Genomic DNA, 12,669 nt, shown 5'->3' on the forward strand with positions numbered 1-12,669 from the left:
CCAGGCCCCGCCCCCTCACAGCTCTCTCAGACACGCCCCCACGGCAGGTCCCTGGGGGCGGGGCCAGCCCCGCCTCGCGCCCGGCCCAGCAGCGCCAAGCCCCGCCTCGCCGCGCGCTGCTCCCGAGCGAGAGCTGCCGGGGGCTCCCCCGCCCCGCGGCGCCGGCGGCCCCGCCCCTCCGCGGGAAGCCACGCCCCCTCCCGGGAAGCCCCGCCTCCCCACGGGGAGAGCGCCGCGGAGAGTGGGTTTCCCTTCCGGAGTAACCGCCGCCCCCCCGCCTGCCGGGTTCGCTTCCGGCTCCGATCGGGGGGCCCGTTCCTTGGCGCCGCTGCTGAGGGGAGCGCGGGGCTCATGGAGCCGCGGCCGTGAGGCGTCCCCGGCCCGGGCCCGCTGCGGGAGCCGGGCGGAGGCCGGAGCCGGGAGCCGCCGGAGATGGACAAACTGACCATCATCTCAGGATGCCTCTTCCTGGCTGCCGACATCTTCGCCATCGCCAGCCTGGCGAACCCGGACTGGATCAACACCGGCGAGTCCGCGGGTGAGGGAGCCTGGCGGCGGAGACCCGCCGGAGGCGGCAAGTGCACGGGCGGAGGCTCCGCCAGCGCCCGGAGCTTCAGAGACAGGCGGGGTGCGGGGCCCGAGGCGGCGTTGGGGGCCAGGGAGGCTTCCCCTCAGGGGCAGCTCCTGCGGTGGGAGCCGCGGGGCCCGGCTCTGTCGCGGTGCGGCCGGCGTGAGGCGCCGCGGGGGAGAAGCTCAGGAGTCGGCTGGCCGCCGGGCGGGAGGGGCTGCTGGGCCGAGGGCTGCGGGGAGCTCTCAGGACCACCCTCAGGGTTGACCCTCCTCTAGGTGCGGTGATGGGGAAGCGCCCGGTCGGAGCCGGCGGGACCTGCCCTGCCCGTGTAAAGCCGCGGGTACCCTGCGGTGCGTCCCAGCTGCTGTTCCCAGGCGCGGAGGGGGACGCACTCTGCGGAGCCCGGTCTCCCGAGGGGTTCTGCAGAAGCCCTGAAACGCGCTTTGCACTCTGGAAAGTCGCAGGGCCAGCGCAGCATCCCCGCCTGTGTCTCTGAGGTTCAGTCACCTTGGACAGGGAATTTAGATCAGTCTCTCTGCGTAGTTTGTGGCAGGTTTTGAATCTTTCATTCTATGCTGACGTTTCCTTTGTTGCAGGAAAGATCTTGCTTTCCTTCATATCTTCCCCCCTCCAGAATATTTCCTGCGTGCTGATTTTTATCAGCTTTTAAGCCTAGATCTCATGTGTTTTTTATTTTAGAATCTGGCATCGTGTTCTTTAAAAGAACAAAGATTTGTGCATCTGGCTTTTTACTAATGGTGTAATGGTATGAACAGTTTATTTCAGCCTGTTGATAATGACCTGCATGTTCTGATCAGTGAAGCAGGGAAAGATAACAGGAGGAAGGCTGCTCTTTGATCTCATGTCCTGAGAAACCCAAGGGGTTTTTTTTGTCAGGAGAGGAAGCTGCCCTTACTACAGACAGATGAAACTAGCTTAAACACCTTTTCCTAAACCTATAATTTCCTAGCAAACCACAGGTGCAGAACAGAGCAAAGGAGTCTTGGGGTAAAGGCTTCTGTCATAAATTCTCACTGAGGGTTTAAATCTTTTCTTTTCTGCTTAGTATTTGATGCATGAAAAAAGACTGAATTGCTTCAAATTTAATCATATTTCATTTATTCTGATCAAATACAGTGTTAAAAATGTTGGCTATTAGGAATTGGTGACTGGCCCTTCCCTCTGACCAGACTATCCTTATGGTTTGTTTAAATCATTTCTTGTTACATCGTCTAGGACCTACCCTTTCCTACGTGGTCCAGAGGAAAGGAATGAGTTCCATCCCTTCCCAAAGTGTAGCATTCAGGAACTCTTTAGTGACTTCACCGTTCCTGCTGTAGCTAATTGTGATGATCTTCCTGCCTATAGCTATGTAAAACTGTTGGTTCTTTCCTCTTACAGTTCTACCTAGCAGCAGTGCTGCAGTAATGAGCCCTTCAGGTGCTTAAAGTGACCTATAATAATTTTAATTATTTAAGTATTAAGTATTTAAGTATTAAATATTTTAAATATTTAAGTATGTCTCTCTTAAGTCCTGCTTAACAGATCCTATGCAATGTAAGATGTTAGATTCTGTCTGCCTGTATAGAAATGAGATAAAAACTAATCTAAAGAAATTGCTGATGGAAGGAAAGATCTTTTGGGAACTAAGCACAGTCCATTCCATTCTTCATTAAAGAAAAATGTTTAATATCTCTTCATAATACAAATTGTTTCCTGAAATATTATACCTAGAAATCATTAACTCTTAGTTACTTTGATGGATGATTACTTAAGAAACATCTGCCATTTCTGTCCTGTGCTCCTTTCAGAGGTGCAGATAAAAGTTCTAATTAGACTGACAGACATGAAGTCTGTATAGATTATTCTGAAGGACTTCACTGGGTGAATAATGTTTTGACAGACCTAAGCCTTTTTTTCCTTTTGCTGAATCTCGATGCCAAACAAATTGTTGACTTGATGACATTACAAAGGAGAGCTAGCTGCCATCCTTCCTTAATGATTCTTTTGTAGATTTTTATTGATAAAGAATTTGATGCACTATATTATAAAATATCTGGTTAAAAGCAATAGAAATGTGTATTTCTAGTACTTAGACCTTCTTAAATGAGCCTTTTGTCCAAATTGTAAATAAAGGAAGTGTGAGGATACTCATTGAATCAAGGACTTCCTGTAGCAAATGCTGTAGTATTGAATTATGAGATAAATCCTTTTATGAGTGCCATTCATTACGCAGAGACTGCTGTGGAGAAGTATGGCATAGGAGGACACAGCCCTAATAGTAAACCCTGTCCCAACTGCTAGCAAGATTCAGGCACTCTCAGTAGGCTACTGTACTTGGACCACATTCAAGCCATCCAACTTTCATATGTGCCACTAAGAAGTACGGGGTTTTTTTTTTTTCAAGATTCTGCTCTCAGCTGGTGAAAGAAACTATTTGGTGAAAGAAACTATTTCTTTGTTTTACCTTGTGTTCTTAGGTTCGCCTCCTGTGGGAATTATTCTAGATTCTGCTTCTACAAGTCAGCCTAGTACCAAGGAGAAAGGGGAGTAATACTGTTTCTCTGCTTGGCTGCTGTCCTCGGGGTTCTGAAAGGCAGCGTGGAACAGCCTGGTCTTCTCAATGCTGCAGCTGTTTGAGAATTGTGTAGAGCAGAGGTCTTGGCAGACGTGAGAAGGCAGCACTGCATTTGTTCATTCAGAGCTGTTTACAGCCATTAAGGTTGGGAACCTGGGCTTACGTTTCAGGAAAAACAAAACAACAACCAAACCTGTTGTGATTTGAATGTTAAAACTATGTGTACATCTTACTCCACAGATAATGGGCGTTTTCTGCTAAGTTGGAGAGCAAAATAAATGAGTGGCTTTCATATTTTTCTGAAAAATCTAGAATGTTTTCAGTATTTTTTAAAAGGAGCTTATGTTCTGGGGAAATCAATGTAAGGCAGGGGCTAACTAGTCTTAAGTATTACTCTCAAAGATAAGTTTTACAGTAACTTGAAACATGTTGGCTATAAAAAATCCTCTCCAGCACTGTAATTATGAGTAAAGGATTGTAACTGAGATCATTGAAAGTTCCAGGTGCTTATCTGTCTGTAGACCAGAGGAACTGCATCTTTGTGGACCTAGGTCCAGGTCTCCGTTGGGCACTTTTTCTTTATGTAGTTTTGTAAGAATTGTTCATTAATTTAGTTTCCAGTATTTTGTACGTGTTTAAGATTATAAAGCAAAGATGGAAAATGGATTTCTCTTTCAGAGAGGTTTCAGTGAGGTTTCTTTATTAATTGTGTGCAAGTACAGAACACTGATAACTCCAATCTGGAAACCAGTGGCTTCTCAGTATTCTTGTACTGACATTCTTTTCTTATCAAACTGATATTCGATGCAAGAAATAAGGACAGAGTTGACTTTAAGCCAATTCTTAAGCTCCCACTGATTTCAGTAGTAATGAATTTTACTTCTCCATCTCTGTACTTCTTTTGTGATGAACTTTGAGAGCTGATAGTTTTGTCTCCATATGTTCCTTTTTTGCGTGGGAGGGTCTTTAATGATTTTGGTATTTTGTCTTCAGTATAGGAGGGGGGTTAGAAGTTGCTCTAGCTTAATCTCTTAAACCTTTTGTAGAGAAGAGGATGCAAATAGTACGCACGTTTGAAATTAGACATGTTAAAAGCTGTGCATGTAGGGGGTTTGACAATTTGAAATGCTTTTAGATAGGTCAAATAATTCAAGAAGATAATTTCATCAAATAAAATCACTCTTCAGAAAGCTAAGCTAAGCTATTAGTTTGTTTATGTGTCTTAGTCATCCCTTCCTATGTACCATGGTCGTTCATTTGTTTCCAATTTACAGAACCTGTACCTTTTTAGTAGTAGTCATTAAGTTAATATGGATGGCAGAATTTAAGGCTGCTAAACTGTGATGGATAACTTCTAAAGCAAATATTTATCACGGCCTCTTGTTTTGATATATATATCACAGTGGGACGCACAGTATAGTGTAATGTCCAGGCCACTCAGCACATGCACAGTGGTGCTGACTTGGGTGATATTAGTGTTCAGCAGGGCTTCCAATTTCATTTTGCATCCATGACATAAGCATCAAGGTCACTTGTGTTAGGAATTACACTTTTCATTTGAACTGCCTTCTGTACCATGCTGTGCAGTAACAGTACAATACAAATTGTGATTCTGTAACATGCTACCTATTTTGATTTGTCTGTTGTGTTTACAAATCCTGCCTTTCCATGTATCTGCCAAAGCATTCTGTATAGTTCATGGTTTTGCCTACTCAGCTGCTTTTTTATTTATCAAGTATGATTCCAGATTTGGTGGTATCTTTGGTCTTGCAGAAAAGCACAAGACCTAGTAGGCCTTTCCTTCTGAAGGTTAATTCCCTGCTTCTGTGAAATAAGTTGTCTAGCACTAAGTGGTTAATTACTACTGTTCGGTGTTGTTCTGCATGCAATAGCTCTTCCTGAGGAATTTTGCTCCACGGTTCCAACAGGAGCTGTGGCTTTGTTGGGGTCAGCTCAATATAACTGTCACAAGGTGGTATGACTGAGAGTGATTCCCAGATCCTGCACAGCTTGAGACCATATTGGCACTGAATTATTTTATCTACTTGAAGTACTAACTATACATGGAATAAACCCAAGATCACATAAAAATATTTGAACAAACCAGTATTTCTAGATAAAATAGAATAAGTAATGCATTAACAACTTGAAAGAGGGTGTAAACTTGAGTTCTGGCTAGCACGGTTGTTCTAAATGCAGTTGTCTGCCCAAAAAATAGTGATATGTAAAAGTCAGTATGGCGTCTTATCACTTGTGCCCTTTAGAGCTTCTGCTGAGAGACTGTTAATATACAGTTCTCTGTGGAGGAATCATGGTGTAGAGCAATTATTGTGCTGTCCACTGAAGTAGATAGTGGTTTGTTTTGTTTCTTTGATGTATGGATAGTACCAAAAACTGTCTGTAAAAGGGTTCTGGGGATCGTTTGTTAAGCACCTTGGAATCTACTCAAAACACAGCATGCTTCTCCCAGTTCTTCTCAGGAGAGGATGAGCTATGATAGGAAGCAATTCTACAAAATTACTTTTTCCTAATGTTTCTTGTACTATGTCCTGTAGTGGCACTATAACAAGTTACTTGCCCTCCCATGAACCTGTTTGGACTGCATGCATGAGAATAAAAAAAGAAAATCCCCAAACAAAAATGGGTTGATCTTACAGAGAGTGAATAATTATGTACCATCATGCTCTAGAAAGAAGCAGCTGCTGAAAAGCAATCTCCAAAGTCATCTGAACATCAGTGTTAAAATTAGGTTCTTTTTGGTAGACGCCCTCAGGTCTGTGAGCAAGTGTGATACTTGCTGATCTAAACCTGTTGAAAGATTCAGGCACCGCTAACAGTACCTGTATTTTAGAGATGTTGCCAGTGCTTTAAAGGGAACAATACAAAACTCAAATAAGAACTAGTAAGGACTGGTAAAAAATCTAAAACTCGTGTAATCTCAATACTCTAACAAGAAGAATCTGTTAATAGATGTGCTTGGACCGGGTATGTCAGTGCCATCTTTAACCTTTCTGTCCCACATCCTGACTGTAGATGTCTTTGAAGTGGATGTATGAAATCTGACAAGGCAGAGTGCTTGAATTGTACTTGGATTTTGTAATTGACCAGGCCTCAAGGCACCAGAAAAATTAATAGTAAAGCATTGTTGTAATGAATTAATTTTGTGCTTGTTCAACCACTCCACATTTAAACATATGGAACTATTTTATGTGTAGGAAGAATCTTATGAAAGAGATCTGTGTCAGCTTGGTTATTTGAGCCTGCCAGAGGCAGAGATGAGAGAGCTAATTGTCTTTGTTCGTAGAGGAACTGGTGTTTTACATCTGCTTTTTAACAAACACAAATGAATACTGCTTTTGTTAGGTGAATGTTTTGGCTTTTCCTCAGTGTATGAAGGTACAAAACTATTAGATTACTTCCCACCAGAACGAGTTGAATTCCTCATTCTCTAATTAGTGTGACAAAATCAGGTAAGAAGTACCTGATTATAGAGTATGGATCTAAGAACCAGTAACCCTTCAAGTTACCTCTCAAGTTTAGCATGTGGCATGACTGACTTTGGATGTCAGAAAATTATTGTGGTAGTATCTCTGTTTCTTAGTCTGTAAAATAGAGGTACTACTTTTATCACAGAGACTTCTGTTAGCATGAGCAGCAAAGCTTTAGTTTGATTTTTTTTAACTTTTGTTACATATCACAGTTTTACTTTATTAAACAGAGGCAAAAAATTGAAGAATAGTGTTTGTCTTTTCTGATAGGTGTTTTTGTTCAAGTACTTGTTATTGGAAATACTGGGATCTCATTTTTTCTTTAACACATTTACTTCACAACTCTGCATACAGTTACTGTAGAACTAAATTAAATTCAATATATGCAGATACAGATTTTGTCTACCCTATGCTTTACTTAAGAAGTATCTGCTTTGTAGACAGTATAAACTCTGGGGAAGGTACCTTGTTGAGACTTCAACTTTGTGACTTTAGGTTTCACTAATAGTGATGATTTTTTAAAATCAACCTAGAGCTCTTAGCTGTACATATTACATTTGTTGCCACAATGTGACACTGAGATTAACACAAGAATGGCTTAAATATATGAACCTTAAAAGTAAGGATTGAGTGTAGTAGGTACTGCAAAACAAGGATTTAAAACTGTCTGAAATAACAACAAAAAAAGAATGCTATTAATGACTGAGGTTTATTGAAAACATTTGTATTGTTTTGTTTCCAGCCAGTGCTTACAAGCAAGCAGCATTATATAAACTCCATTTGTACTTTTGCCAAAGTGAAGCAGATCAGTAGGTCAAACTTTTAAGCCTGACCTACTTTTTTTTTTTTTTATAGGTACCTCACAACAGCTCAACTTTTTCCTGTTTATTTTCTTGCTATTCTTGAAGCAAAGTAGAGAGAAATAACTTTTCTTGTCTGCTACAGTAAAGCTGCAGTATATAGAAATTTCATCTCATGTTGAGAGTTCTCCATCTAGTTCTTGAAACGTTTTCCAGCAGTGGTAGACGCCTGTGTATTTCAGAAGAGGGTAACTAGAGTGATTCATGGATGAGAATGAATATTGACTTCTGAAGGGGTTAAAAGCTGCTGTCTATTTTTAAATCAAATGTAAATACAGTCTGGAGAGTGGTTTTATTTCTTGTGCAAAGTAATTTTGGAAAATTATATTTTATAATTATATCAGAAATTTGTAGTTTATGAAATTTGTAATTAAAAATCAAAATAACAATATAATTAATAAGTTGTTACTGTAATTCACAGTGCCTACAAATCTAGTAATGGACAGAGTTTTGTTGTAATTGAGGGCTATATGGAGGCAAAACTGATATGATAATTTTGCAGTAATCCCCTCGTGTATGCTCCAACTGCTTTACTCAGTTTCCTTTTTCATTCCCAAGCTTTTGACTGATGGAGATATACACAGATCTGAAAAACTGGAGATATGGCCAAGAACAGAATCTGTGCAGGGTATGTGTCTGTACTAAGGAGAAAGGAAACAAGCTGGAGCGTTTGACTGGCAAAGTGCTTATATTGGCCTAATTCTATAGGAATCTATCTGGAATTAACAGTCATAGGTTGTATCCTTTCTCAGAGTGAAGCTCTTGATTTCTTCCATTTATATAATATTTTCTTTGCTATTTGGATGTGTTACCTTGTATATATATTTTGGTTTTTACTTTTGTAAGTAGGATAAATTGCAAGAATTTGGTCTCTCTTGAGTACCCTAGGAAACTTCATCTGATTCTGATGGTTTGTGGATGAGCTAATCAAGTATGAAACATTAGCAGCTAAGAGTTGGAGGTCCAAAATTCTACAGAGCACATAGTTTACAGAGTTTAGTTCCTCTCTTTAAGTAAAACATACTTAGTCTGTTATGTCTGGGTCCTTAGGATGAACTAAGATACTCCCATGTGACAGCATCAAAAGACTCTCAGGTATTTACTACATTACAGAAGCCAGCATTTCCTATCTGTACAATGTAGTGTGATAAGCAACAGTTGGCTACTACCCAAGAGCCTCATAATAACTGCAGTTCTGTGTCATAAATTACAAAGCACTTTGGGATTAATAACAGTCTCTCAAGGTGTAGTGATTAATAACCCACTTAGATGTTTGAATATTTGTCCAGTCAAAGACAGTTCACATTAGGTCCTGAACTTGACTGTGAACAATTCTTTGTGCTATTGTTTGGACACTGCATTAGTTGGTCTAAGCTGCTTCTGAGCTTGATACATCCAAGAATTGAATAATGAAATTACAGTCTTCACAGGCAATGAAGTCAAGTAGTTACTTTTGTGCTGTTTGTCGTCTAGCCAACTTCCTAGTTTATAGTGTTGCATTTCATATTCCCGAGTTTCCTGTCCTCTTGTTCTCCAGTCAGTGCCCAAATTGGTCTTGCTGTGTTTCCACTTTACTTTCTGTGACTGCTTCCAGCTATTGGAATCAGTGTAATTTAGTTGTATTTTAAGGAATAGATATGGAATCACAATAAGTGAGAATGGGACAACAGATTGTTCAGTGTGTCTCAACCACCTTGCTGTGAATACTGCAAAAGAGCTGCCTGGAATCTAAATTCTTTCTATGCTTCTGAAATTGATGACATATATACTGATATTATTAGGATGTCTCAATGAAAATACTTCTTTCTTCAATAAAATCTTTGTATACGTCTGAAATAACACGGGTCCTCACTTCCATGATAGGCAAGACAAGTGTACAGGTATGGGGGAATAGTTTTATCTGTAACTTCATCGGTATGAGCTTAAGACATCAGACATACACAATCTTTAATTGTAAAGTCTTTATACTAAAGCCAAGTGAAGAAAAAGAGGTTGCCGTGGACCTCAACTTTCCGGAAGATTGACTTTTGTGTAGAAAGTGACTTATTTGGCTTGAAAATTTGTTTTTATATTCAGTCCTCTCTTTACAAAACAGAGATATTATAAATTGCACCATTAAGAACTGTATTTTCTTAAGCATAGCAGTGACCAATGGTATTCCCACAGTTAGTGAGAAGATTGTGAACTCCTTTCTTGTCAAGGAGAAAATGCTCTGCATCTTCTGTGCCTGTTGATGCGAGGAGCATTGTAGGCATTGCATGCTGTGGGGGAAGAGAAGTCACAAGGGTAAAGAAAGAACTTTTTTCTTTTTCCTTAGGTTGAATTCTCTTCTGAAACTAATCATGCACCTAAATTCATGTGTTAATGATGTAGTTCTCCATTGTAGAAACTGGTGTGGGAAGAAGCATATTTCACTTTGTTTTTTAAACCGACACTTAATTCAATTGAAAAACTATGCAACTAGGTTGTACAGGAAACCTGAAAAGATTGAATGACCAAGAATTTTTAATGTGATCTCATAAATTATTTCAGTGGAATATTATTGGGTCACTTAGCAATTACAAGAAGCACCCTGAAGCTTAACACATGAAAAATAGTGAAATAAAGAGAGTAAAGACTGCAAGTAGTAGTTGCTGTTTTACAAACACAAACCTGTTGACTTATGCCCAGTGTAATCTGAAGTATATGCTCTCTGTAAGTATATGTTCAGTAGGATGAAGTTGTTGGTAAAGACAGAACATTTCTTAGCTGTTTATGTTGAATCTAAAATAAGAGAGAACTCTGTTTCAGAATGTCAGTATAACAACTGTATAAACATATGTTAACAGATATGTTCTTTGGAGCACTACATAACATCTGATTGCTTTTTAAGAATAGTCACACTTGTTCAGAAAGGACTGAGCCTTGCTGTTAAGATAAAATCGTATTTTATTTTAGTAAAGTGCATATTTAACTGTTGAGGAGTGGTCTGTGTTCTCCTATTCTAGCAAAAAAAAAAGTCTCCAGACTCTTACAGTCTATTTTTGTAGATGCCAATTTGTGATGAGAGAAGGTGTCATCACTACACAGACAGCACCTGTTAATTGCCTGAATAATTCAGGCTTGTGTGATACAGGCTTCTAAAACAAGGACTTGCTCTAGCAAAAGGAATAAGAAAATACAGCTTCAGGGTAAATCCTGAGTATGCTCCCTGCTTTCCTGTTCTTCTTCGGTCTAATGTCTTTGCTGTGATGGGAAAAAAGCAAGTAAAAGTCTAAATTTGAGGATTATTATGGCAGGAGGTTGGTTTTTTTCCAAGTTACCTGAAAAATTAAAGCTACCTTTATACTGAGGGGAAGGCACTCAAAAATGATAGTCAGGAAGGCACTTAAAATGATAGTCAGGAAAGCATGTACTGGCTGTCCTTGAGGAAAGATTGTATCTAGTCAAGCTATATATCAGTCTGTCTTTCAGCAGTGAAGTGTTACTTGTAGAGAACAAATTATTTGTTGGCCCTGTACCTAATCCCTGTTTAAAACGCAGTTTAACCTGTATTGCCAGATGTTACAAGCATATCATACACAGATTTGGCAATGTGGAAAAAGTACCTTTAGGAATGAAAACTGAGGTTAGGTTTTATTCTACTTTAATATTACTGCAGTAGCTATGAAATATATCTTGGGCGTTTAGGTGCCATTCTTCAATTGGTACAGATGCCTTATGGAATAAAGCAAGTCTGGGAGACATAGTGTCTTTTATATCCCCATTTGGTAGAGTGGGAGAGACTTAGTTGTCCAAGAAAGGGATTGCAGGACCAGAAATGTGCCTAATCTTTCCAGTTATTCTAATTGTTCTAATAAAAGCTATGACTTCTACCTGCAAACTTCTCTTGTCCTCATTGCTATAAATAAAATCCTGTCATCAGTTATGTGATACAAAGAAATTACCACCAATTGTTAGTACATTTTATTTGCTTTTTCAATATTTTGTTCTATATTTAGCAAGATCTATTGTACCTTCTGGCAATCTAAGCCTAAAATTTCTTCTCAGCAGTGGACCAGGAGAATGTTAGGCTGAGTTCTAAAAAAGCACGTAAGGTGTATTTAGGCTGAGTGTTTGCAGAGCAGACACACAAAAGTTGCAAATATGTTTCTAAATATATAAATGCCAAAAGGCATTTCAGCACTTCTCTTTTCACCTTAAACCACTGGGTGATTCATGAGGCCATGGAAGAGCCAGATCAGTGGGTATCCTTGGAGCATGTCTGATGCAAGCTGAGATCAGCTCAAAGCACAACAGTTAAAGCTGGCAGAGTAACATTGTCCTTACTCCTCCTGATTTTAATTTAATTAAATGCACAAACAGTCTTGATGTCAGGGTCAGAACCTTAATTTTCTCCCTACCTTTGAATGCCTTTGTCATTAGGCTGGAGAAATTGCTTTAGACTGTAACCAGGAAGTTTGACAGATATTTCAGCTTCATGAATAGAGAGCAGAACAATAGAATACTTGGTGCGATTTGGGAGTTCTGGTATGTCTATCCTGATATGCTTAAACATCTATTAAGGTTGAAATTCAGCAGACTTGGTGAAATGCTGCTTTTAAGTGTGCAAGAGTTAAAAATGGAGAGCTCTGAAGTCCAGTTATTGGCAACCTGTGAACAGACCACCTTATAAGACACCTGTGTGGAAGGGAATCCACTAAAATGTGAAGATCCATCATTTCTGTATTCTTACTGATTATGTTGTGTGTCAAACTCTAGTGCTGCCATTACTGCCTCAGACTGGCCCACTCACCTCACTGGCTCCTATAGTTGATGAGCAGTCTCAAAGACTCTGCACATCCAACAGTAGGATTGTGAAGTGATTAACAGACCATATCTGAGAAGACTGGTGTAGGGTTGTGTGGTGTATTGGATGGAGAGGCATCACTTTACAGCTCTGTCTGAAGCCAAATATAACTCTTTTAAAAGGAGCACAAGCTCATCAGATGTTAAGTGGCTGAACAGCTGTAGGTGTCATAGCTTCTGGCTTTCAGCTGAACATATGGCATAAAACTGGTATAGCTGACTAGAAAAAAACCCCACTTTTAAATATTGACACTGCCTTTGATCTTTCTTTTTAGGCAGTGAATTTTATCAGCTTTGAGTAACTCTATTTCCATTTTCCCCCCACAATCAAAATAACTATGGATT

At 40.1% G+C, this 12,669-nt stretch overlaps 1 protein-coding gene across 2 annotated transcripts in view; it reads left to right on the forward strand.

Moving 5' to 3' along the window:
* Positions 1 to 226: 226 nt before the first annotated feature.
* Positions 227 to 12,669, forward strand: part of MOSMO (modulator of smoothened) — a 32,098-nt gene continuing 19,655 nt past the window's right edge. For both annotated transcript variants that reach the window (XR_009818437.1, XM_061992733.1), the window contains exon 1: positions 227 to 538. Coding sequence is in view for 1 of the 2 variants with exons in the window: in XM_061992733.1 (XP_061848717.1) it covers positions 433 to 538 (106 nt within the window). In the remaining variant the exon portion in view is untranslated. The remainder of the gene's footprint in view (positions 539 to 12,669) is intronic.

Source organism: Colius striatus, chromosome 3 (assembly GCF_028858725.1).
Source record: "Colius striatus isolate bColStr4 chromosome 3, bColStr4.1.hap1, whole genome shotgun sequence".
NCBI lineage: Eukaryota > Metazoa > Chordata > Aves > Coliiformes > Coliidae > Colius > Colius striatus.